General features: G+C 42.3%; 1 protein-coding gene across 2 annotated transcripts; it reads right to left on the bottom strand.

Moving 5' to 3' along the window:
- Positions 1-466: 466 nt before the first annotated feature.
- Positions 467-27332, bottom strand: LOC108599933 (Down syndrome cell adhesion molecule-like protein Dscam2). Of its 2 annotated transcripts, XM_017987150.2 has the most exons (21): positions 27178-27332; positions 22063-22395; positions 21840-22001; positions 21143-21289; positions 20868-20985; positions 19596-20044; positions 19352-19496; positions 15075-15226; positions 12224-12496; positions 10699-10983; positions 8076-8195; positions 7839-8012; positions 7506-7656; positions 7136-7416; positions 5274-7079; positions 4907-5194; positions 4729-4851; positions 4498-4661; positions 3895-4021; positions 3428-3518; positions 467-2483 (listed from the first exon to the last, which is right to left on the bottom strand). In XM_017987150.2, exons 1-21 carry the CDS (start codon positions 27224-27226, stop codon positions 2078-2080), a joined length of 5844 nt encoding a protein of 1947 aa, XP_017842639.1. In that variant the 5' UTR covers positions 27227-27332; the 3' UTR covers positions 467-2077. The 2 variants fall into 2 exon arrangements, with proteins under 2 accessions (XP_017842639.1, XP_017842640.1); XM_017987151.1 differs by lacking the exons at positions 467-2483; positions 3428-3518 and adding an exon at positions 3562-3749.
- Between the last annotated feature and the right edge of the window lie 244 nt (positions 27333-27576).

Here is a 27576-nt window from a genome sequence, read left to right as displayed (position 1 = left end):
AGCCCGCAAGCTGTGACGTCACATTGTTTAAATAGCAGCTTTAACTTTTGCGTGCTATAAATAAAAAATGCTCTTGTTCAAATACATTTTTTAATAATTTTTTTTTATTGTTTTTTGTTTGCTTTTTTAATATATTTTGTTTTACATTAATAGTTTTACTTTGTAGCTTTTTGTGCTAATTATATTGTTAACATAAAAATGTTCTTTTGTTTTGCTTTTACTTTGCATTTTGATTGTATTTGTTTTTTATGCTTTTGCTTTTAAGTAAATTGCCTTCTTTTGATTTGTAGAGTTTGCTATGTGTTTGTTGTGTTTCTTATCTTTTGTTAAATTCGTAAAATTCGATGTTAAATTTAATAAACCATTTATTACATATACATATAAATATTATAAATAAATGCGTATATCAAAAAAATTTATTAAAAACACTGCAGCGCATTTAAAAACTATAAAAATAATGGTGCTGCATATAAAGTCTATTAAATATGTTTTGTTTTTTTTTTTACCTTCTTTAGTTGTGAAACTGACGCTGCAGCAAATGAAACTCGAAATGAAAGACTTTGTGAGGCTGCAGTGGCTATATATTTGATGTATATAGTACTATATATCTATAATTATTTTGTAATTATTCGCTGCGCTTAAGTTTAAATACAGTTGTTTATTTTTCATTTTATATGGGGTACTCTGTTAAATCTTAAACGAATTTTGGCACATGGTTTCCGAAACGGCTTTGCAATTAATTTCTTTTATTTGTTGTGTTTCATTATTATCCTGCAGATGCAATTGTTGGCTAGTTTAAAATACAGCTAAGTATTAATGTGAATTACGCTTTACTCAACTAACTGTAGTCCTGGTGTTATATAGAATACTTATATGTATACATGCTATGTCAAAATTTGATTACGACTTGCTATTTGATTTATATTTGGTTTGCTTTGCTTGCATTTAAAAACATTGATCTACACGATGACGAACGACATTATGCTGAGTTAATGAATTATTGAATATATGTATGTCAATGTCTGTCTGTCTGTCCGTCCGTCTGCATACTTACATATATGGAATACTGTGTTTCAGCTGGCATTTCGTACTCATGTATGTATACGTGGAATATATTTAGTTAACAATTGCTTCATTGTAACTTTTTGTTGGAGTTTCATTTGCGTTTATTTTTCAGTCAATTTTTGGTTTGATTTTTATTTATAGCTATTTACAAAATGGTTGCGTTAACAACTAGAGATATCTTATGTATGTGTATGCCAATATGTATTTTCTACTATAAGTTTTAGACAATTATAAATTTGTACACAGCATATGTTTAGAGTTTTTATTATTTAAGTTTTAGTTTAAATTTGTTCTTGGTGTGGTGTTAATAAATTCCTCGTTTTACAAATGGGGAAAATTCAGTTTTAGAAACGTATTTTATCTACCATGTACCATATGTGTGTATAATACGATAACTTACAAAAATACTTAGCCAGAAGCTACTAAGTTGTACTTAAATGTCAGTACGTTAATTAACACAAAAACATTAATACTTACAACCTCTCTACGAGTAGATAGATATACAATAGAAATAGATACAAAATGCGTCACAAGTATCGCACACGGGGATACCCGATAGACTTTAGTATTCAGTTAGTAGTTCAGTTAGTATTTGGTTGTTAATAGTTTGCATTACATTAGTGAGTTACATACATGCACAAATCGTAGATACTTATGTTAGTTAATAGCTATGTATATAGATGAGCGTTAGAGTAGAATTTGCGGGAGTAGAGTAGATAAATGGGAAGAGTGTTGGCATGGAGGTGCGAGAATTTTGATACTGATTGTCCGAAAGTAGTTTCATGTGTTGAGAGTTGTGTGGAAAGATGGGCAAGCAGTTTAAGGGCGGGGGTGGTGTGGCTGGGTTTTGGAAGATCTTTTTGTAAAAGTTTTTCAGTTTTTGGAGAAAAGTAGGTACTAAACACGACTCTTCGAGTGGCTAGCCCAGTATTTAGTTGCTGCTTTTATTTGTCATTGCTAACTGCTGCTGTTACTTATACTGATCAGGCTCTGATCAGATCTTACCAATGTCTCACACGGATATCGAATAATCCGATTTTTCGCTAAGCAATTTTTGGCCTGGAGCGGGTGAATGTTGTTGTGGTCGTTGTTGTTGTAATGGCTGCTGTTGTTGCGGCTGCGGTGACTTTGAATGTGCTCGCTTGTGTGGTGCTTGTTGCTGGCGTTGATGCTGCTGCTGTTGTTGCTGCTGCTGCTGCTGTTGATGCTCCTGTTGCAGCTGCGATGTTGTGGAAGCTGGACGCGACCACAGCGAGGAACGCTGACCTAACTTCAGCTTCTTTATAGTGTCCACATCGCACTCAACCTCGGCAAGCTCTATGTGCTCAGCGGCCTCCTGGCGCTCGTTATGATGGAAGGCGCCCGTATTGCACTCGGCCTGCAGCTGCAGCGGATGCAGTGTGCGCAGGATGCCAGCTCTGCATGTTTGTTAGCAAGAGAGGAAGAAGAGTTGCCAGAGAGTTGTTTGATTGCAACCACACGCAAGTAAGCAGAGTAAGAGACTTAGTTGTGTACTAGTTGTTGTTGTTATAGTTGTTGGTGTATTGTAATTGGTGATGTTGGTGTGTTGTGGCTCTAATGTGCACCCTCGGGACCACACACTTCACCGTAGGCCAAGTCTCATGTATGATCAATTGGATCCATATAGGTGCACGATATTTCGCCGCTGTTATAGCCAAAGCTGCTGCTGTTGCTGCTGCCAGCAGCGCCTAAGCCCACGCCCATGTATTCACCCCCATTGGCCGTATCCTATTTGGGCAGCGGCAACGTCGGTGCCGTAAAGAACTTGGAGGACAGCAGAGCCGTCGAGGGATTCAAGAGCGTACCGCTTTGATTATGTTGCTGGTGGTTGTGGTGTGGGTCATGCGCGGGCATTATGGACTTGTGTGGTATGGGTCGAAACTGTGAAGAGGGGGGCATGCAAGTAACTAAAGTGCTAACGCCGCCATCCAGTCCCAGCAGCTCTTGGCCATTAACATGCGACGCCTGTGACTGAATGGGCTGAATGAGCAGTGGTTGCTGCTGCTTTAAACTATTGCTACTACTGCACTGGGTCTGGCTAGGGTTTTGGCTCTGAGTGGGTTTGTTATTTTGCAATTGTTGTTGCTTGTGGTATTGTTTCTGTTGTTGTGTGCTTATGGAGGGTGATTTAACCAATGTGGGTATGTGACATTGAATGGAGTCTTGTGATTTGAATGTGCTTGAAATGGATTTCAAATTGCCGCCATTGCTGCGCGGTGATAGAATTTTGCTAGAATTTGTTGTTGATGTAGTATTTGATGTTGTGTTGTTGTTAGCTTTCGAGCTATTGTGATGGCGCGGTGTTGTATTGGTGGAAAACTGATATTGCTGATGATGATACCTGGAGCGACCGCGTCGTGGCAATGATTTTTGTTCGGACATTGGTGACAGATCAGAGGAAGTGCTTGATTGGGCTCCATGGTAGATGATGCCTGCATGGAGCGTTACAAAAGTATTTTTTTTTTTTTTTTTTGGAAAGAGAGAAAGAATATGGATATTGCTTGTAGGGTGGGTAATCACACACACACATAGAACTTAAAGCTAACTTAAAGCTGAGTTACAATTTTTCATAAATTTAGTTTGTTAATTGGTCGTTAGTTACTACAGATAAGTTATTGATATGCTGTGATTTGGAAAATGCTGTCTTAGTCTAGTATCTGAGTCTGTAAAATTGAGATAACGCGAAAAGAGAAAGAAAGCGCGCTTTAATAGCCTAAATCACTCGTTACTACAAAAGTTCATTTTTATTGGATATATAGACAGCTGCAAGCAGCTTCAATTCTAGGACTTGAGGTTGGTTTCACTTACTGTGTTTGATTTTGCCTTCATGCTGATTGGAGGACTCAGTGCGACTGGAAGTCAGTTGATCCTGATCAGATTCAGATTCCTCGCTCTCTGGTTCGGTTTTGCGCGAATGACGACGACGATTCTTGGACTGCGCATAGAACAAATGAAGGCATTAACTTGAGTATACAACTGACAAGGCATTCGACTAGCGACTACAAAAGCGCCTTTGTGGGAGGTTAAGCGCTTTTCAAAACAAAACAACACAAGATTGACAGGTGAGTGGTTAGGTAGAGGAGTAGAGCGCAGAGCTCAATACTCATGATTAATGGCATTGCGCTTAAGTGAACTTAAGGGGTAAATTATTAAACACGAGCAGTTAAACAACATAAAAAGCACGTAGTAGTCTATAGAACTAACTAACTACAAACCCCCTAAAAAGCGGGAGTATGTAGCTTTAAGAGAAAGAGAGAGATAGATATATATAGAGAGAGAGAGAGTGCTAAAATCAAAGAAATGAATAAACAAACGCACGATATTATGAAACGGTGAGGTCTGATAATAATTATGAATTGTCTTTTGTGGACGATGGTGGTTGTGGTGATGGGTGGTGGTTGGTTTTAATACCGCAGCTGGTGGTGGCGACGAGCAGCCCTCGGCCAAGGCACGCTCATGATACATGAATGAGTGCAGCAAAGTGTTTGCCGGACCGCCATGATGAGGCTGTGACATATTACCCGCCGCCTCAGACAATTGAAACGTAGCATAGGGCGAAATGTCCTCAGAGGTTTCTGCAGAGAAAAAAGCCGCATGATTAGTGTTCAAGTGCGTGTTGATTTTAACAAGCAGCGTGCTCACCTGGAATCTTATCATTGTTCTGCATGGAAACCTTGTGTATGGTGGCATAGTAGCGTTCACGCTGAGCCGCCTCTGAATTAGCGCGATTCTCCAGGGATTCCTTTTGTATATGGTTGCTTTGTTCTGCAACTCACAGCAATTAGTAATCGCACAGAGTTATTATTGTTTACCAACTTACTGTGCCTATAGCAGACGATAACCAAGGCTATGGTGCAGATCATGCCGGAGACAGCGGCTATGCTTGGTATTAGCAGATTTATGTTGCCATAAAACACGCTCGGCCCACGCTGACCACGCTGCACTATCTCTGGTGGTGGCGGATCGCCATCCTTGGTAAGCGTCACAAAGCTGAACTCGGCCTGGGAATTGCCCGCCACGTTGTGCGCCTCCATGCGCAGCTGATAGAGCGTTGAAGGCTGCAAATTGGATATCACCACTCGTCGTTGTGGCTTGAGAGCATTGGAGACTGCACAATGGAGCGGACATAGATTAGAGGTATGTTTGGTGTTTCGTGTTTGCTGTTGTTGTTGGCAAACCAAACTCACCCAGTATCCACTCCTTATCCGGATCATCCGTGACGGCGCGATACTGCAGCACAAAGTACATCAAGGGGCAGCCATTGTCCGGCCAGGTGTGCAGGCGGATGAGCACTGAGGTAGAGTTGGGCGCCAGTAAGCTGGTGGACGCCGGCAGGCCTGGAGCTTGCCCCTGTGTGCGCACGTGCAACATGATGCTGGCAGGCGAGCTGCCCACTTTGTTATGCGCCGTCAAATGTATTTGATAGGTGCTGCCGCAGACCAAGCCCTTGAGCTCATGGCTGCTGGCATGACGCGAGAGCTGCATTTCATCCGTATTGCCAGTAGCGCGTCGATAGTAAAGCGAGTAGCCCGTAATGGGCGCATTGCCAGTAAAGCCGCATTTCCAATGCATGAGAATGCTGCTCGAGGTAGCGCTGGTTACATACAGCACAGGTGCTGCGGGTGGCACCTGCACCAGCAGCATGTGTGTCAGTCTATCCGTGCCCATGCCGTTGTCCACCTGACAGCTGTAGTTGCCGCTATCCGCCAGCTGCAGGCTGGAGATGATCAGATCCCCCGTATCCAAGAGCTGCGAGTTGTGCAGGCCGCCTTGACGCAGCGCCACATCAGCCTTGAACCACTCGCGCTTGGGCTTGCCCACCGCTGTGCAGGGTAGTGTGACTGTGGAGCGCCACGGACGCACTACGCCCCCGCCAAAGCTTATGATGCGGGCAGGCACGCGATTTGTCGTTATCTGCGAGGCAACCCTAGAGCTTTTGCCTTCACCCACGCGCGTCGAAGCGGTTATCCAGAACTGATACTCCATATGCGGATGCAGATTCTTGGCCTCATAATACGCCTGCTGCGAGGGCAGACTGCGCTTCTCGTTGTTCAGTTCCTCCCGGCCATTCACAACGCGTGTGTATAGACTGTACTTGTTGATGACGCCGTTGGGCTCAGTGGGCGGCAGCCAGGAGATGTACAGCGACTGCGGCGAGCTGACCACCACCTTAATGTCCGACGGTGCCTCGGGCACATCCTCCTCGGTGTGGCAGAACAGCGGCTTGGAAAGCACGCCATCGCCCATACGCGTATGCGCCAGCACCTGTATGCTATAGTTGGTGTACTTGCGGAGTCCTGTGAGCACGGTGGTGAGTGCAGTGGTTTTGCGCGACTCCACCTCGTCCTTGTTGGGCACAATGTCGTCTATGATGGGCTCAAAGACCAGCTTGTAGCCCTGCAGCAAGCCGTTGGTATGATAAATGGGCGGTGGCTGCCAGGAGACTTGCAGCGACTGAGAAGTCAGAGCAGCGCAGCGCACATCCTCGGGCGCGCGACTCGGCACATCCTCCATAGTCTGCGCTGCTGTAGGCTCCGACAGCGGTCCAGGACCCACTTGATTGAAGGCCTGCACCACTATGTTATAGCGCGCGAATTTGGACAAGCCGCTGAGCAGCAGTTCGCCGTTGCCGCCCTCGCCATCACCCGAAACGGAGGTAAAGTTGTAGGCGGTGTTGCCCGAACTGGCCAGTTTGTAGCCCACATTGTAGCCCTGTATGTCGCCATGACGCAACTCTGGCAGCGGCGCTATCCAGCTGATTAGCAGCTCCGTGGAGCTCAGGGGACGTGCGGATAGGTTAAGCGGTGGCCCCGCAGGGCGCTGCGGCTCGGTGCGCACTATGAGCTCTTGACTGGGTGCGCTGCGTCCGGCATTGCCCTCAGCTATAACGCGAAAGGCATAGCGCGTGGCTGGCTTGAGATTCTCAATTAAAGCATTGAAGCTAGGCGGATCCTTGACCTCCAAGTGTTGCCATTGCTCAACGAACAGGACTGCTGCAGAGTGGAAATTTGTGAGTGTACAGTAAACGTCCAGTGAACAATAAACTTACGATCCGCCTCGCGATACTCCACTATGTACTTGGACACATCGCCTGTGCTCAGGGCCTTGGGCTGCCACTTGAGATTCACCGAGCGACTGCTAATCATGGCAGCCTCCAGCACACTCGGTGGCTGCGGTGGCTCCTGCACTTGCAGCTGCACCAGCTGCTGATCATTGCCATACAGATTGCTGGCACGGCAGAAGTACGGACCACTGTCTGTGGCATCTACTGTGCGTATTTGCAGCTCCGCTGAGACGCCATCTGGCGTGGCCTCCTGTTTGACTGAAATTCTGCGCAAAGAGGGATTCGCAATGGGAAATAGAATTGAAATTGTCAATTGATTGGCATTAAGTGCAATGCACAGCCACTGGCCACTCACTTGTAATTGGTTGATGGATTCAATGTATTCTTGCCCGAGCGCATCCACACAATGTTAATCGGCTTGTCGCCACTAACGGCGCACTGCAGCAGCGCCGTGTCGCCCTTTTTAACAGTAACCGAACGCGAAGTGGAGGAGAAATATGGAGACGCTGAAAACAAAAGCAAGTTGCACATTTTTAATTAAGCTCCAAGTGCACTCCCCAGAGCCAAAGCCAGCACCAACGCCAGCAGCAATCAACCATCAACCATCAGCCATCAGCATTGCAATTAGGCAAATTGCTCTGATTTCGTGTCATTTGGCTGCATTTAATTTATTTTTTACTTTACTTACAGTTCACTTTTAGCTGTATGACCTTTCCAATGCCCGTGCCAATGCCATTGTTGGCCTGACACAAATAGAAGCCCTCGCGATCCTCCTTCACGTGCTGCAGCAGCAATGAACCATTGCCCAATAGCTTGGTGAATGGACGCTCGCGCACCTCCTCATACTCTCCGGATTTGCTGCCTGTGTTGAGAGCAAAGCAATTACAATACATTTCAATATGATTTCTGGTGGTCACTGCTTTACCCGTTGCCTTTTTCCAAACTATGCTGGGCGTGGGCACGCCCTGTGCCTGGCAGTGCATCATAATGTGACGATTGCGTTCGACATTTGCATCTGCAGGCTCCACAATCCAACGAGGTGGCACTACACGGCGTATGAGTAATATGCAAAAGTTGTTAAGTTAGCCAGTCAACTGATTTGCGGCATAAAATCAAATTAATTCAATATGAAATACTCTAAGACATACAGCAAAAGTAAACATTAGAGTTACAGAGAGTTAGAGTAAGAAAGATATAGAGTGGAAAAGTGAAATTGGCTGACAAAGTAAAAACGTCAAAAATAATATTGTTTCTTAAATTGCAACTATGCAAATAACTTTGAGCTAATTTACTTTTGGATATGCCATATTTTGTTGGTTAGGTAAGTAAATTAGTTTGTTATGCAACTTAGAAAGAACTGTAAAGAACTAAATAAAAATTAATGCGTTCATTATAGTTTTGATGGCAAAACCATTTTTCAGCAATTTATTTATGTGATTTGTTGTTGTGCAAGGATTTTTATGGTCATATTTAATTTAATTATAATTTAATTATAATTATAGCATTTCACTCGCGCTATTGTTGCCCACGCTCTACGCCTCGCTTTTTTGCAAAAGCAAAACCAAACAATATATTTGCATAAATTATAAAGAACAAAGCCATGCGTAAAAGCGTTTTTAAAATGCAACAAAAATAGTTAAATGTTTTATAAGCACACAGAGCCAAACAACAAAAGAGTAAAATTAAAATACATATTCAAAAAAAAATTGTTTAAATTAATTTTTTTCTTTAAATATAGTACAAAGCGTAACGCCCACATTTATGAATTTAAAATGGCGAAAATTGTTTATTTTAGCGCTTGCATTTAATATGCTGCCTTTTGTTGCACAGAGGAGCAATAGCAAAGTAAAATCTATTTTAAAATAAATTGAAATTAACAGCTGCGCTATGAATACAGCATTAATTAAAAAGCATTTGCGGTTCATTTTGTTTTTGTATGGATCGCTACTTATGGCAGTATATGTATATAAAGCGGGTAACGGATTGAGAGCAGCGCGACTAGTTGCATAAAAAAATCTTTGCACACAACAGCAGCTTGGATAATTGGGCAATAAAACAAGAGTAAGCGGAAAAAAAGAGAACAATTGCATTTAAATCAAAAGTTGTTTTTGTAATTGATTTCGCTGCGCGAATATAATTTACATACGGAACGAACTAACGAAAAATGTTTAAAAAGGACAAAGCAGAGCAAATAATAACGAAATGGAATTAAAACAATAAATTTGAAGCACTAAGCGCATGCAGCTGGCAGCTGGCACTACAAAAAAAAAAAATGTTATAAAATGCAAAATAATATTATTTATGCACAATTTATGTACAGTTGCATGCAAAAAGCAAAAGTGTTGCATAAATTAGCAGCTGCCGCAACAACAAATGTTGAATGCATGCTCAACTACTTAGAACAGAGGAGAGTGAGATAAGCACATTAGCAAATACTGCGAAGCTTTAAATTTTTAAGTATATTTTATTCCATACACATTTTGTGGGCAATTTGGTTTCAGTGCTAGCTGCAGCAAAAAGTACACACACACACACACACACACACGCACACAATTAGCATACCAAAACCAAATTGCAAGCAGAAGCAACAAATCTTGTTTTTAGTTGAAAATTATTTGTTAATTAAGCACAAAGCACATTTATAGCTTAGGCCAAAGAGTTTGTTTTTTTTTTTTTTTATATTTTGCATAGTTTTTTTTAGTTTTGTAGGGGCGGGCAAACAGCAGCCGTTGTGCGCTAAGTTTTTGAAGCTGCAAGTCAAAAAAATGTTTAGCAGTAAACTTAAAAAAAAATATATAATTATTTGTAAATATTATGCTAAGCACAGCAAACAAAAATGTATAAGCACAGGAGCAAATTATATTAACTTGAGCTATTTATGAGTTGCTTAAAATTAAGCTGTCCTTGGACTTAATTATATGTAACTTATGGCATATGGTTAAAAAGCGTCTGAAATTAGTATTAGCAACTTAATAATAGTATAAATATATATATATTTTTATGTAGATTTGCATGGTTTAAAAAGCAGTTAAGAAGCAGTGCAGTTGTTAAAGGTTACCTGGTGAAACTGTTGTCAAAAATTAAACCCACAGCGTGCCAAAGCGACTTAAGGGTTAAAGGTTACAACGTTTTATTTATTGAGCGAAAGTTGGAAAGGCAGTTGGCGAAGGGGGCGGGGAGTTATTTTGCGTTTTATGCTTAAGCAGAGCGCCAGTTTAGTTTTAGTTTCAGTTTATAGCGAGTAAGCGTCAAAAACAAAGCGACCATGGGCCAAGCAGAGAGTGGAGCAACGCTTAAGTTTAAACATTGCATTTGGCATGTAAGCGCACATGACAAGCAACGTCAAAAATGTTTAGTATTAAGTGTGTTAATTAATTAACTTAAAATGCAATAACTAAAGACCAGTAAGAAGCGCTTGTCTGCATACATCAGCGAGTAAGCAAACCAAGTTTTGCATAAGTGTATATTTGTTTTTTTATGGGTAGGGGTAACAAGTGTGTGGTTATGGTGAAGTCTGCGTGTGTGTGGATTGTAACCTAGTACGCTACCTTTGACCTGCAACAAGGCGGTATACTTGATCTCAGCTGCCGGGTTCTTGGCCACGCACGTATATTCGCCCGAATGCGTTGCCGACAGCGAGGGTATGCTCAAGAGCGAACTGTACTGATCTAGCATGGTGACATTGGCGCCCAAGAGTTCGGGCAACGGCTCACCATCCTTGAGCCAGATCAGCTTCAGTGGCGCATCACCGCGCGAGACACCGCAAACGGTGCGCGTACGCATGCCCTCGGCCAAACCATCCTGAAAGGTGAACGGCTCTATGATCGGTGGTACTGTAAATAGCATAAAGTAAGCAAGTTATGTTAAGTGGCTGTCTGTTAATTAACACCAGAGACGCTGTAACGCTGTAACCATTGGCGATCGTAATTCCCACGCTGCGCTGCTGTTTGCTGCTTGCTGTTTGCTGTTCTAAGATTTTAGTTTTCAATGTATGTACAAGTAAACCTTCGCAGATTTGTTAAAGTATATGGATGGTGGTAGTATATGAAAAATGCTACTGCTTAGAACAAACATTCCAAAAGTGTTTCAAAACTTATTGTTGTTGCTAATTGTAGGATAATTTGAATTTTACAATTTGTATTTGTTTGCACGACTTTGTAGTGTTGCTTGTTGTTTGTTTTTACATTGAACAAAGTGCATACGAAAAATAATGGAACTCAACTACTTGCAACTACGATTGGGTTTGATATGTGATGCAATCTTAAATACAAAATAGTTAGACGCCTCACACAAGTCCATTTACCATTGACCAAAAGCGCCTGCGAGTTCTCCACCTCCGCCGCTGAGTTACGCACCACACAGGAGTAATTTCCAGTATGATCGCTGCCCAGATTATCTATCACCAATATGCTATTATACTGATCCACCTGTTTCACGGATATGTGCTGTGTCGCGTCCACAGAGCGCCCATCCTTGCGCCAAGTTATGGTTAGCGGCAAATCGCCTTTCACCACCGAACAGGTCAAGCTGGCGCGATCGCCCATATTTAATTGTAGTATGGATGTTTGAAAAGGACTCAGACGCGGCGGCACTGCAAGTGTTTTTAATATTTTTGCAAGGTCTCTTTTTTTATTAAGCAAGCAAAAAGCTTAGCTGGGCACTTGCTGCGACAGTAAACACCCAAACGGAAAAACGGAAAAGGTTAGCAAATTATAAAAATTTAATCAGCGTCTCGCTTCATTAGCACGCGAATTCATTAAGACCAAAAAAAATATGAAAATGGAAAATGGAACAACAAAAAAAGGTTTTGCAATTTACAATGTTTTAAAGCTCGGATTATTGCGCATATTTAATTAGAGCGAAAGCCAGCCGAAATTAAAAGCAAAAGCAAAGGCAAAACTTTATGCTACTTAGTTTGCTGTTAATAATTAAAATGCAATTTTCACTTGGTTGACGGCGCCTGAGAGTAAATTTGTTGTCCTTGTCGTTGACGTTGTCAAAGCTGTGAATTAGAGCGTCGGGCCCACAAAGTGGCCCGTATTGTTGGCTACGCTAAGCATAACATATACTAACCTATGACCGTCACCTCGCCGCTGCGCCTGGCACTGTGACCCTGTTTGTTGCGCGCCCAGCACGTGTAGACACCGGAGTCCGTATGCTTCTGCACTGGACTGATGGTGAGCGAGCCATCCGGCTGTACACGCTGCCGTATATCATCGGGCAGCTCGCGTCCGCCGCGCTCCCAGTGTATCTCCTCAATGGGATAGCCGGCCACGGGGCATTTCAGATTCAGTGTCTCGCCAGAGACGGCGGTCACCTTGGGTATGAGCCGTATGTAGGGCAGACCTGTGTGTGTGTGTGTGTGTGTGTTGGGGTTAGATATGGTGGATATATAGTGAGTGTAAGCACATGTTTAACAGATTTTGCGCACACGTTGCTTGCGCTTTAATAATGCAGCTAAACTACAAGGCAGAACAACAATAAACAGCAAGCAAAAACAGAATAAAAACTGCGTTTATAGGCAAAGCCAAGTCAGGCAAATAGACCGACAGGCAGACAGACAGACAGACAGATAGCCAGGCAGGCAGGCAGGAAGCAGCGCACATTGTAATATGCATATCCTAGCTGCCGCCGTCTCGGCCTCTGCGCGCCTGCCAGGCAACGCCGAAACACTTTGTGTTTCACAAAATGCGGAAGGAAATAATGCAGCAAATGCCGGCTGGCAAACAACAACATGATGTTGTTGCCACTGCTGCTGTTGCCGCTGTGCTGCTGCTGCTGCTTGGTGAATTTCTGCAAAATATGCATAATTTTGAGCATGTCATACGTGAGCGCGCACTTTGGCTGTGTCTGGTTGTCTGGAGTGGGCGTAAGCCCAGCGAGATTTTTCATAATCACCAGCGTAATCAGCGACAGCGCGGCGCTTTACAGCGAATCGTTAATGCTGCTGGTGGATTGCAAACTTTTATTCAAAATGTAAATATTCCTTAGGCTTAAGCAGCATTTCTCTTTTTCAGCTACAGCAATTTGTGCTTGGCACGGCACTAAGCTACAGCAAACAAGTACTTAAGCGAACATGATTAAAATTTAAATAATAATTGTTTGCAGCAGGCGCCGTAAGTATTAAACAATATATATATTTTTGTATGATTAACAAAACGAAAACAAAAGAAAACAAAATACTCGAAAAGAACTTTATTGAAAAAAGCACAGCCTCCTTTTATTGTTAGGAAATAATATAAACATAAGCATCATGATTATCAGATAAACAATTGCTTTAAAGTAATCCTTCATTCATTCTATTTTAACCCTCTAAGGCGCAAGCGTTCCTTGAGACACGTATTACATTATTGACATTTGCGCAAAAATTAAAAGCTTTTACATCAATTGCATATTTATCAGCAGTTAATTAAACACCAAATTACGCTTAGAAGATTTAAGAGCTCTCAGAAGCTTGTAACGGTACAGAACATATGTTATTTCGGCCCAAAAATTCTGAGCTGCTGCAAGTTGTGTTTTGTTTCGCTTGTTAAAAAGTAACATATTTTAAAGCACAATGTTTCATATTTTCTTAGCTTTGACGTATGTTTATTTTTTATTGAAATCACTTTAAATATTTGCAAATATGTAATAGATGTGCGTTGTTGCAGTGAAATAGTGATACGTGTCTAGGGACACGCTTGGGGCTTTAAGGAATCTCTTGTTGCCTACAAATATTTTAGAACCGCTTGGCTTTTAGTATACTGATTTTGGTTATTAGTGTGAATTTTGTTTATACAAATGTAATTAATAAAATAAATGGCAAAGCGGGTTCGTTTTAAGTTATTCGACTTGTCAGATGAGCAGTTACTGAAGTCAGTCACACTAATAACCAAAATCAGCATACAAATTGCAAGCAGCCCTGGAATATTTTTAGGCAACAAGCCCCAAGCGTGTTTCTAGACACGTATTCACCTTTTCTAACCTTCCAGGTAAACGAAATCTTCTATGCACTTTCCGAGTACACATTTGAGTTCAGGAGCAACAATTCACTTTAGAAAAAATTATTTTAATAAATTTCTTTATTATTCTGGAAAGTAGTCTTAGAGGGTTAAACGAACAATTATATAAATAATAAAGATAAATGAATAATTAAATTTTTTAAATTATATTTTTAAAACAAAGCAATATTTTATGTTATCGCTTGATAATAATTATTTCGAAGTTTTGCTTATTGATGGATTACCTATTATTTATCAGAAGGTAAATCAATTTCGATAATGAATATAAATTAATTAAAAAGCAAGAATTATATTGCTTACTGTGAAGCCTTAAACAAGAAATAACATTTTGTAAGTCATAGATTTAACTTGAGGAGTTTTTTTTTTAATTCTTCTAGTAGCTTTTCTAGTGAAATTGTATTCAGTACATGCTCTCACTGCCTGCTAGTAGTTTTGATTACTCCTTTTATTTATTGGCTTAACTTTTAGTGCAAACTTTTGCAAATAGCGCGGCAGTTGAGTTTATTTTTTTTAGTTCAAGCCTTGTCGTCGTCGTGTTTGTGTTTCCTCAGCGCTTGGCAACGCCATTTTGTTTGCCTGGCGACACAAAAATATTTGATTTCTTGCAAAAACAAGGTGGCAGCGGCGCAGTCAGGCGATTGAACAACACTTTAGCGCGCTGCACAAGCAACCGCTGCACTGCAGCCAGCGAAGACAAGCAGAGACAAAAGAAAAGTACATGGCAAACATGCTTTGGCGAAAGCAAAATCAAGCAAAAGTAGGCAGCAGGAAAACGAAAGCCAAAAAAAAGAAGAAAAAAACAATTCTGAAAAACATTTAAGTGCCTGTGTAAAGTAGCTGTCTATATATGTAATAGCTGTGTGAGCGTGTGAGTGTGTGAGTGTGGCACAGTTACACAGAGTGAGACAAACACTTGTACATACCATAAATATTCAAACGAGCCGCATGCTCCACACGACCCGCACGATTCTCGGCAATGCAGGAATACTCGCCGCCATCCTCGACCATGACATGGCTTATGTTAACATGACTAATTACATCTCCATGCACGGTGATGTATTGTCCGATCATAAATCTGTGTAGAGCGAGGCAAGAAAGAGCAAAAAAACAAATTTTTAAGCAAGCATTAATATTAAAAGCATTTGCATAGCATACGTGTCGTATGCGCAATGCATATATGCACATACATATATGTGTTATGCATTCTAGAATTGTTTTTCACTGACACACACACACACACACACACATACTTTTGCATATTTAAATGCTCAGGCCAGCAGCATTAACGAGCAACTACTACCGCTCGCACATGCTCGACTGGCGCATTTTATATGCAGGCTGACCCAAATCCTTTAGCTATGGGCTTCATTTGTTTTCGACACAACATGGCGCATACGTAACATTGCATTATTTAGCTGTGTAATGAAGGCTGTCAGTCTGTGCTGTCGAGCTGTCAGGCTTAGCATAGTTTTTCACATTTGTGGCTTTCAATGTCATGTTCCACGCCCACCGAAGCCGCTGTAAACATGCGCGCGGGTTAGAGTCTTGCTGTTGCCAAGGCAAATAATGACAAATAAAAAAAAGAAAAAGCAGAAAAAAGGGGGCCAAAAGGATTTTACGAGTGCTCAGTGGTGCTCAGAGGCGGGCATTAAGTTTGTTTGTTTGCTTTCTGTCTGCTCATAGACTCAGCCTCACTTACAGTTACAGTTCCATTTACAGTTGGAGCTTCAGTTGCCGCGACTTATTGGCATAAACATTAATTACAGCAAAAACAGCGTTACGCATACGCCATGTGGCACACACACTTATACACACAAGCTGCTTTGTGGCATCTTAATGTTCAAAAAGAGAGCCCAGGCAAACGGCTCATTAGCTCGCAGCATAGGAGGCACTTGCAACTTTTCAATTGGCTCTAGAGCGAAGGTCAGAGCGAGAGAGAACGAGAGAGCGAGTAACAGCGGGCAAAGTAATTACAAATTTTAATTAACTTTTGCCAGCCATGGCATGTCATGGAGTGGCGTGGCATAGCACGTCGGCTTATGAATGCATTAGCCTGTGCTGCACTTGCCTGGACGTTGATTTCCCCAGAAAGTCAACCGCAAAAACTTGTGCGTTCTGCCGGCAATCGTTTGCCAATTTTATGAAGTGCACAAATGCCGCGCGACTCTTGTTAAAAAAAAAAAAAAACAACAGCAGCTAGTAGTAGTAGAGCAAGTGCAACTGTAGTTAAAATGAAAATGAAGCTGCCAGAAAGCTCAAACTCGCTTGCCGCAGACATGGCTGCTAACTGCAACACTTGAGCGCATTGAAACAATGCCAGGACAAAATTGCAACAAAGTTGCATACATCCGAACGCGCTACACTTGCTACGCTTCCTGTGCAGCAGCAGCAGCAGCAGCGGCTACAGCAACAGCTAGAGCATGCAGCGACAGCTTAAATGGCAATGGCAAAAGTTTAAATGCAAGCATGTGTGTGTGTGTGTGTGTGTGTGTGTGTGTTTGTGCTTAGGAGCACTGCGCTGTGGCATAAAACGCTTTGCTTGCAACAATATAAACCTAATAGTTTGGCGCGGCTTTTGTGTGCTGTTTTGGCTGATTGTTAAGCCAAGTGTGGGTGTGTGGGTGTGGGTGTGTGTGGATTTGTGGGTGACTTAATTTTGGGTAACAAAAAAAGCAAAGAAAGATAGAGAGAGAGAGAGACATAGAGAGAGAGATTTAGCCAACACTTAAAATATAAAGCGTGCGGTGAAAGTTTGCTCGACAAACTTATGAAATTATGAATTTCAATTTGTGTAAATTAAGTTTGCAGGGAGAGCGTTTAAGCCGAAATAACAGACAGCGTTAAAACACATGTAATGCAATTGCACAAAAGTATGCTATGGAAATGAAAAAAATGAAATCAAACGAGCTTACGGAATTGGTAAGCAGCGACTTGTAAATTATACGCAATAAGAGCTGTTTAATGCAAATTTGTGAGCAAAGCTCATTTGGCTGATTACGCACTTGACTTTAATGCGATTTATAGTTTCTCTCTGTGGTAGTTTTTTCTGTCAATTGTGTTGCGAGGCGTTACGACGCTTGATTATTTAAACCAAAATTATACACACTTGTATAACGGCTAAAGTTGTAGACAAGCTCACACACACACACCACACACACATGCCACATGCCGCAAGTAGGCTGACTGCCTTAAGCAAGTGGCTGTGCATGCTGCCTGCCACTTGCCGCTTGCCACAGACAAACTTTTCGCAAATGGCGTAAAATGAGCGTTTGAGTGTTGCGTTACCTCGTGCGCGCAATCATTTAATTTCCGCCCAAAGGCGTCTGGCTGCTCTACAGTTGCCACACGACCACTCACAAACATGGCAAGCCTTGCCTTTCTGACAGCCTTGTCTGTCTCTGTCGCACTGCACTGCTGGTTGCTCAACTGTGCGTCTCTCTGTCTGTCTGTCTGGCTGGTGGCAGTCTGTCTTTGCATGTATTAAATAAATACACTTACCAAGTTGATATACCTTTAAACCGAATAATGTAAACCACTTAAAACTCAGCAATAACAAGCAGCAGCAGCAGCAGCAGCAACAGCAGAGACGTTTGCGTTGCGTAGGCTGCTGACAGGCAAATTAGGTTGCCACTCCCACGCCCACTTCCACGCCCGTCGGCATTATGTTTCGAAATTGTGTTACACAAATAACTTTTAAATTAATGCCACCGGCATTGAATCTAACTATATGCGCAGGCATTGCCATACAAGTTTACGACGCAAACTTCTGCAGCAAATGCTTGCAATCAATTTTGTGCCTTGTGGTCAGCCGAGGCACAAAAACTACGGACAAACTGCTGTCGTGTGTTAAAGTGGACGCTGCGGCTGTAATAAAAGTATAGTGGACACTTGACGAGTAACAAAATTCATAACATTCAACTTTAAGTTTGCAATCTGCTGCATTTTAAATGCAAAATTTCTGGCTTTTTTTTGATGCCTGTGTGCAGAGTAAAGTTGAGGGCTAAAGAATTTTCTGTATTTTTCATAAGAAAAGTTGAGGCACTGATGGCAAAAAGATATAAATTCACATTGTAGACTACTTAACTGCTTTTTAAAGCTTGCTACCTTCAATTTGTTGGTCAACATGTAAACGAAGCTTTTAATTAAAATAGTGCAGCGACAAAAATGTTGCTTTGGCTCTCTGGACAGCCAAAAACTAAATGACAGCCAAAGTCAATGTTAATAAAACAAACAAACGAGCAAAGCGAGCGAGCAAGTAAGCAGTCGAGCTATAGCTGCAGCTATTTTTTAATCAACAACAAAAGTGACTGCCAGCAGCAAGAGCATAGCGTAGAGCATAGAGTACGTAGCAACTTTGACTTGCAAATCATTACAAACGTAACTCAAACAATTAGTGGCAGCTGCCAACAAACTGCAAATGAAGTGCAGACTGAGAGTGCCGAATGTGAGAGAAAAGGAGTAAAAAATCAAATGAAATGACAATGACATTGTGTGTGTGTGTGTGAGAGAGAGAGAGCGAGAGAGCGAGAGAGAGAGAGAGAGAGAGAGAGACAACAGGCAATTGAAGTTTTCTCCGCAATCAATCGATGTGCTGTTTTGCAATTTATTTGTTTGCGGCAACAAACAAGTGCTGCCAGCTACTGTGAAATGCAAATGTCAATGCCATTAAAGTGCCACTGAGAATTTAATAAGCCCCAACTAGCCGGCTTGACTATTTGACTGCTAGCTGTTGGCAACTGGCCATGGCTAAAAATGCAATTAAATGCGTGCTGCCAGCAACACATACATATGTAAATACGATATACATATAATACATACATTGTAATATATATATATGTATATATGTTTGTATTTGTTTGTATGACTGCTCTGCTCAGCAGCTTAATTAACAAATAGAAAGGCAAAGTTGAAGCCGTGGCCAGACGTGCAAATGTTGTGCCTAGAGGCTCTATGTCCCGATGGGCAAGTGAATGAACTCTGAAGCAGACGTCCCACTCACTTGGTAGGCGCGGCAGTCGGCAGCCACTTTCTATACGTGCAATGTTTTGAAAAAAAAATGGATTTTTATATATGTAGAGAACTGTGTGCGCAATAAATGCAGCCACAGTCGCAATGGTAGACTTTTTCCCTCTCTCTCTCTCTCTCCCTCTCTCTCTCGCGCGCGTTGCCTGCAGAGACCCTTTTCAACAAGTTCAATTACCTTCCGTTTGATGGCAGCGGAAATCCGTCCAGTGTCCATGAAATTTGCGGCGTTGGATTGCCGGCTGCCGAGCATTTCAGACTCACAGCTGGTCCCGGCTGCAGCGTCTGCTCAATGAAGCTGTACAGGAGCACGGGCGGCGCATCTGTGGGCAAAACAACAAGAGATGCGGATACATATAAATATTTGAATTGCATTTACTTGGACTAGCTTGAGTTTATTTTTATTTTGCGCTTTTACTTACCCCCCAACTGCAGCTCGGCGGTGGCTTGAAATGTATCGCCCTCGGGTCGTCGCACCACACACTGGTACATGCCGCGGTTCTCGCGACTTACGCGCGGCACCACCAGCGTATCCTCAATGCGGCCGGATGAGGGCAGCTGGCGTCCGTCCTTGTACCAGAGTATATTCTGCATGCCCACGGGGCTGCCATTGCTGGTCACCAGACAGCGAAATTCGGCCGTGCCACCCATGTGGACACTTAGCACATTCGGTTGTATCTCCACTTGTATGGGCGTTGCCACAGTCAGGCGCAGCTCGGCGCTTGCCTCGCCACCCACGTTGCTCGCTGTGCACTTGTAGACGCCCGAATCTTCGCCAGTGACCGCCTCTATAGCCAGTATGGGGCCCAGCAGGCGCACACGTGGTCCACTAAGCACAGGCAACGGCCCAGCGCCATTCTGTGTATACCAGCTGTGTGTATCGAAAAAGAGAAGAGCTTTAATATATGACGCTACTGATTAAAGTTCAAGGCAACGCAAGCGCCATTGTACTGCCGACTGTCGACTGTCTGTCGCATTGTTTAATGTTGCATTAATCCCCAACTGGTTGCCTCATTTACCGCGTCCGTCTAACGTCTGTCTTCTGGCTTTATTAATTATGAAATGGCTACAGCTATTTTTATTTTTCCTTGCTTGCGCTACAGCTTTAGCAATCTATCTATCTATATATCTGCCTGTTGTCTGGCTTTCCCTAATAGCTGCTTTTGTTTCGCGTTTCGCAGTCGTTGCCATTGTATGGCAAAAAGTATTCCCTCTTTTTTTTTATTACTTGTCTGCTTATCAAAGCGTAATTATGTGTGCACATATGTGGCCACCTCGACTGTCGCACACACACACATACAGTGCTTAGCGCTACACATCATTTCCTATGCTTTTGTCTTAAATTGCTGCGTTACGTATACGTAATGTTGGCTGTGGCGCTAAAGTTAAAGTTAGTCTCGCCGCTTAGTTCATATTTCAATTAGCAGTGCATAGTTGACAGCTCCCTCTCTCTCCCTCTCGCGACAGATTTGTATACAATTAATGGGCAAGTTGGCTGCTTATTTATTTGCCTGGCAAGGCAACTCTAAACGCTCGCTCATATAACACACTTATGTGGCGTGTGTTGGTGTGAATGTGTGCGTTCCAATTAACGCACACAACCAATGGTAGGCTCACACATACACACATCAAAAGTTTCGCCTGCTTTGTGTCTCTGTAGCTGGCAGTAGCATCGATTTTATGCCCCTACTCACCTGTATTCGGGCGAAGGACAGCCCTGAGCCACGCATAACAGCACCGCGCCCTCATCCTGCGACACCTGCACATGCGAAGTGTGCTCCACAACGCTCGGGGAAATGATGCCGCGATGCGCTAGACGAGTGAACAGATTGACATTGGTTAGTGTCGTTTGCCGCACTTTGGCTGCTGCTCCGACGTCGATAGTTGCACTACTACTACATACTATCGTACTGCAGCAGCAGCAGTGGAAGCTGTGGCAGCATTGACAGTTTGTGATTGGGTTACTCACAATTAATACGCAGCCGCGTAGGTGAGCTGACAACCACCTGACGGGTTAGACGATGCATGCTGCGACAGCGAAATGATTGCGATTCATCAGTCTCTTGCAGATTGTGTATAAGTAGCTCACCAGTGGGCAGCAAATGGAATTTGCCATCTGTGGAAGAAGGACACGACGTTAGTTACACTCCGAGAAAATGTTGCTTTGGAATGACAGCCGATTTAAGATTGATTACTATGAAATTGAAGCGCTTCTTTTTATTTATATTTTATTTTTTGTGCTCAGCTTAAGGCTGTGGCACTTGGCATAGGTGATGCCATATAGCAAAGTAGTTGAGCACAGGGTTAAGGCGAAGTAAAAATCCTACTCAAATTGCCAAAGGACAATGTTAATTATGCATCAAAGCACAACCCACGCAAACACACACACACACACATGGTCAATGGGCTGGCAGTTAAGCAGGCAAACATGTAAGCAGGCAAATACTGCAAACAAACAATGCACTTTGTTGGCTTGGTAAGCCGCGTACAGGGCACAAGCATGCAGACGAGTGCAGTGCCTGCCTGCCTGGCTGGGTGCCGCGTCAGCAACAAACGTCACAGCCACACACACACACACACACACACACACACACACCGAGAGAGATAGTCGCTTGCGACAACTCCCCCTCTTTCAGTGCAAGTCCTGTGGCACTCTTGTTACTTACCGCCTTGCAGCGAGGGATAGATGTAGATAGAAGGTTCATGAACCCATGAGACCACTCGTACCAATTCCTTGACAAACGTGGGCACCACACAACGTAAAATGGCGGTGCAGCCGCGCGAGGCGGATAATACCTCCACATCCACTTTGTAGGCCTGCGCCACGACTGTTGCAAAAATACAAAAATATGCATAAAATACAAAAATAATAATATTCTGCCCACTTACCCGCCCGCACTTGCACATCACGCGACACAATGCGACCCACCGAGTTGCTGGCAATGCAGCGATAGATCGTATTGTGTATATCCTGATGATAGGCAGCGGCCGCGAACGGCATCAGCACCAGTGTGCCATTCCTCAGCACACGTCGCACCCCATGAATCTCCGTCACCGCCGTGCCATCGGCGTGGACCCAGTCGATTGTAGGCTGCGGACTGCCAGACGCTGAGCAATCCAGCCAACCGCCAGATGAGTTGGAGAACTCAACGCGTCCCGGCGGCTCCATAACAAAGCCGGGTCCACGCAAGTGCGCCTCAAAGGGTTCACTAATCGTTGCATCTGTAAATGCGAAAGCAAAAGCTGTTAAGTTGAGCTAAAATAAAAATCAATGAAGTGGATAATCGTAATACCTAATACCTTCTAAGATTCTCTATGATATAATAAATAAATAAATAACAACACTGAATTTCAAAATATATCGTCAGGGATCCCGAGATTATCGATAGTTGTGTGCGCTTTGATCATTGATTGTTAATCGCATTCAAACAGCAATAACAAAACAAGCAAAAAAAAATTAAGAAAGACATCAATGCCTTGCTAATGTTTCAATTGTTATCGATTGTTAAGCTTTTGAGTAAATCGAAAAGTTTTATTCAAGCTCTGTGCCAAATTTAGAAGCCGCTTTTAAATATGTCTTTATTATGTCCTGCCATACCCAAAGCCAAAGCCTGGCCCCTTTAATGGGCACTCAAATACTTTTATATCAAGCAGCTTGCACATCCATTTAAGCTCATTTCAATGAGACGCTACGTTATGCTGTCCCGCTTTTGCAAACAGATTTTGTCTTATCTTAAATTAGAATAACATTTTTGTCTTCAGCTTGGGGTTTCTCTACTGCATACATACATTTGTACATACATATATACATATATATATTTCTCAAATTGACATTTCGCTTCAAATTCCACATGAATGCGCTTGGGCTGTCTGCGCCACCCAAGCGGTTGTCCCTGCGGCGTTGTGCAAATCCTTGCATCTCGTTCAGCATTTGCTTCGAGGAGACGCAATGCTAGAGCCGGAGCTAGCGCTGAAGCCTTATGTTGTCCCACCGCCCGCTTCCTGCCTCAATCCCGTTCCATAAGTATTGTGTCGCAATAAGAGTTGTTTTTGTTCGTTTTTGCTTTTGTTTCTCTTTGACATTTTTTTCTTGCTTTGAACATATTCTTTCTTTTTTTCTTTTTTTTGGATTGCTTGGAGAGCTGGCAAGTCGTCTTATTTTGTTTTAAGCTTTGGCTCATGGATTTTTATGTTGACTTTCTTCTAGGTTCGTTTCGCACCGCGGGACTCGTTTGCTCTGCCATCTCTCTGCAACTGCCTACAAGTCCATTCTTGCTTCTTTCCCACGCTGATTTTCATGGGATCCCGCTGTAGTGTGGGATGAAAGGCGAGGCGGCGCCCTGCTGTCAGACCATAAATCTATTGCACATAGTATGTCTTCGCAGTAATGGCTTGGACTCGTGTTCGGGTTCTTTTAATTTTTTTTTGTTTCGTATTCTGGGAAGGGTATATGCGGAGTCATTAGGGCTGGCCATTCTATTGAAATAAGAGCGCACTCACGTCACGAAACACACTACGCATCTGTGTCGTGTACGCTAAGTACGGTAAGATGTAGCGTCACGACTTGTACGAGTGTTTGCAATTAGATACTCACAGTGCGCTAGGTTATTCGAGCGGAACTGACATAGCAATGTCAGTCGCACACGTCGAGTAGACATACGAGCGAGGGCTGACTGTGACGGTAATACTTCTGTCTGTATCGCTGTTCGTATTGTCTGTCGTGCTTTGAGTTACGTAGTTGCTGCTCTTCTTGTGCCTGTTTGTTATCTCCAACACTATTATCTCTTGTACATCCGAGTTAGAGGCATATTTTCTTCAATGCACTCACATGAAGCGCACTACGACACAGCACACGCACAGCACGAGCAACTAGCTCACAATATCAATGCGTGCCACAAACAGACTTGTCAGATATTTATACAGCCGCCGAGCCATGTGAACGTTTTTAGCTCATTCTCAGTCTCGACAGAAACTCCGGAGATAGCATACTTGGTTGTTGAGCATACTAATCGAGACTGTTAGCAGTTTAGACAACTTGTTAACACCTGCCCAAGCGACAGTTGTTGCAGCTCAGCACCTCCAAAGCCATGCAGTCGCGCTTAACTCTAAACACACTACAGCACGCGTTTGCCAGGTTCCGTGTTGACAGTCTACAGCTTTCATTTGATATTGTGTCTGGTGTGTATGAGTGATGTGGTGTTTGTGTGTGTGTTTGTAGAATTCTTTCTCCTCCACTAGTTAGGGGTGCTTTTTTGCAAGGCGTCTCTAGACGGCTCTTTTTGGAATTACATGGAAGCTTTATGGCAAGCTGGGTTTTAAATATTTCGCTGCTTTTGGGGGCGCATATGATGTGTGTTGTGTGTGGTTTCTAGATGTCTGTTGTCTGAGTCCTGTTCTGTTACGGTCTTGCAGTAGAGGGGGGTATTTATGGATGCTGCAGACTCATAATAGATTCCGTAATGGGAACGGTTGACAAGCAACACGCCAGGCAGTCACTTTTAAAGGGAAGGAAAAGAATAAGAGCCAAAAATCAGTGGTAAACGAACAAGAACGCTGGCACTAAGGACTGTGCAGCGAGTCGATAACTAACGTTTGCAAAGACGCTTGACGCAAACACAGTTTAAAAGACTCTCTCGCGCAGCTGAGCCATTTGGAAGGGGCTAAACCGGCAGCCCAATCAGCCCTAAACACAGGAAATTCAATTTTTATGCGTCCAACAGTAAGCTGACGCCCACACACTTTTGGCCAAGTTCAATATAAACCTCTAGTCGCAAGTCTGTGCCAACAACTTGAAGAAGACTAAAAGCGTTCACGGGCCAACGCGCATTGAGCAACAACAGCAATAATAATTGTAAATAACTTGATTTTTTTCTAGCTTCCTTCATGCTTTTTTGTTTTTTGTTTGTTTGTCGACTCAAGCTGCTTTCCAGCTGGCCCTAAGCACATTTAAAGCCAAAATGCACACAGAGTCTGCTTTTGCCTCAACGCCAAATCTAGCGAAAGCCAACGCAATGTAAAACTGTTTGCTGCGCAAATTGTTTTTCAAAAGAAAAAAATATAAATATTTAGGCAAATGCAAAGTGAAAATGTGCTTATTATAATCATATTTAAGAAGAATCTTAATTTAAGCCAAGCGTTCGGGTGTAAAGTTGAAAAATAGAAAATTATATTTTGCTTCCGTTTGAATATTTACAAGCGAAAGAAAAACATTAAGTTCATCTTACAAGGGAAACGCTTTCGGATAAGTGTTGATGAAAATTTTGAGATATTGAATAAATGTATAATAAATGGCTATGCTAAAATCGCCTATGCTAAAATCGCATATATTTCAGACTATATTAAATAATGGGGAACACTATATGCTATCGAAAAGAACAACATAATGTTACCGAAATTTAAATGCGTATATTGCACTTGTATATGTATATCTTTGAAAATTTGTCTCCAGATTATTTTCCAGTAAAAAAAGTAAGACCATAAAACCTCACTTCCATTGAGGTCAAAGTCGTGTTCATATATCTTATACAGTAAGGCAGTTTACCCCACAAATAATGAACTTTGCATTTAGTAACACACTTCATTAATTTTGGCATAAATTTAGAATGTGTCATAACGAATTTCAAATGCAATCAATCAAAGAGCGCAACAGCCCTTTTTTAAGAAATGCCAAAAAAGAAAACAACACAAAAAAAAGTATTCCGAATTTTATTGCCCAGCCTGAGCTTCAGTTTTAGCGTCAGGCTGGTTTTGTGTGTGGGTTAATCTAATTTCTGTTGTTCTTAGCGCTGATTTTATGCGTCGTCTTATATTTCATGTTTATTTTTATACGCATGAAAATGAAATAACAACGTAAAAGAAATTATATTTTTGTTTTTGCTATGCGCCCTTTCGGCCATTGAGTAACAATTTCATTTGCATATTTTTCATTTGCTGTACGATACGTACAGGGTGCGAAAATACAGATATACATATAGCTATGTATATATTTTATATAGATATGCATGGCATATGAAATATTTGTATGACATTTCTGATGGTATATAGTATGTGTGTATATGTTGGCAACATAAAATACAAACAGACCAAGGCTTATAGTCTAGGCAATGAAAATTGGAAAATATCAAATTTGCCAAACGACTCTCTGGCGTGTGTGAAGAGTTCAATGCATAAATGTGTGCCTGTCATTTCGATCGAGTGCTTTTGACGCTGTTTTTGGCACATTTCATTAGTCTGTCAGACACACACACACACACACACATACCCATACACTCGCAGGCAAAGATATATAAGCTGAACAACACACAGGCACATAAATTGACGCTTGAATTTTTATCATAAAGGCAATTTCATATTATGTATACGCATTGTGAGCGTTATGTGGTTTAGTTTTTGTTGTTATGCTCGCCACTTTATGGCCCTGGCCATAACATAAAGCGTCCCAAATCATTTGCACTTACTTCTTAGTGCGTGTGTGTGCCGTAGGCCATAAATTATGATAACACCTCACTGAATACGTTAGCAGGCGGCCGCACTAGAAGAATATTCTACGTCTACTTAATAGCATAGCAGCCAGCTAGCAATCAACTTATTCATAGCTCAGTTATTTATATATAGCATACGGTATTTGTTTGCTATGTCTTAAGGCCAGATTTTAAGGCGCATTAGTTGTGACTGTTGCGAACTTGCTAGGCATTAAATCTGCAAGAAATCCTTTTGAGCTTTGGCGCCTTTTGGCATAATAAGTTGAGCAGCGCGCCAAGCTAAAAGAAAAATGCCAGCAGCTGTTGTTTGGCATGCCAAAACACACACACACAATCACACAACCACATGCATGCAATACAAAAATGTAAGCATACTTTGCGGCGCGTGCCAAAGCGTTTTGTGCCAAGCCAAGCCGGCTTAACAGCAAAGAGTGCGTAGGCGTGTGTGTGTGTGTGTGTGTGTGTGTCTGTAAGATAGAAAGGGATGTACGCAAACTTTTTGTGTAAGAGCAGTTGCACCTACCGAGCCTGAGCAGCAACAAAATCACAAAAAGGCGGCTACTAATCCACATGTTTTCCGGTTTTCTGTTTTGATTATTTTGCTTTACGTGGCAGGTAACTGAACTTGATTTCTTTTGGTTAACTGGCAGGTTGGCAAATATGATGCGCTTTATTTTATTTTTTCTTTTGGTTTATGCAATTAATTTACTGAGCAATTTTGATTAAAACTTTCACTTGGCACACGCGCAACGCTTTTGACATATTCAACACCAATTATTTTGCAATTTGGCACAAATCTCAACACATTTTTTGTGATGCACTAAACATTTATTTGTTGTGCATCAGCCTGTTTTGTTTTAGCTGCATTCTATTTAAATAAGCCGGCATAGCACGAAGCACGCGTGTACAGACGGAAGCGCGC

Source organism: Drosophila busckii, chromosome 3L, assembly GCF_011750605.1.
Source record: "Drosophila busckii strain San Diego stock center, stock number 13000-0081.31 chromosome 3L, ASM1175060v1, whole genome shotgun sequence".
Classification (NCBI taxonomy): domain Eukaryota; kingdom Metazoa; phylum Arthropoda; class Insecta; order Diptera; family Drosophilidae; genus Drosophila; species Drosophila busckii.
Note: the sequence above shows the minus strand (reverse complement) of the source record. Positions and strands in the feature narration are given on the sequence as shown.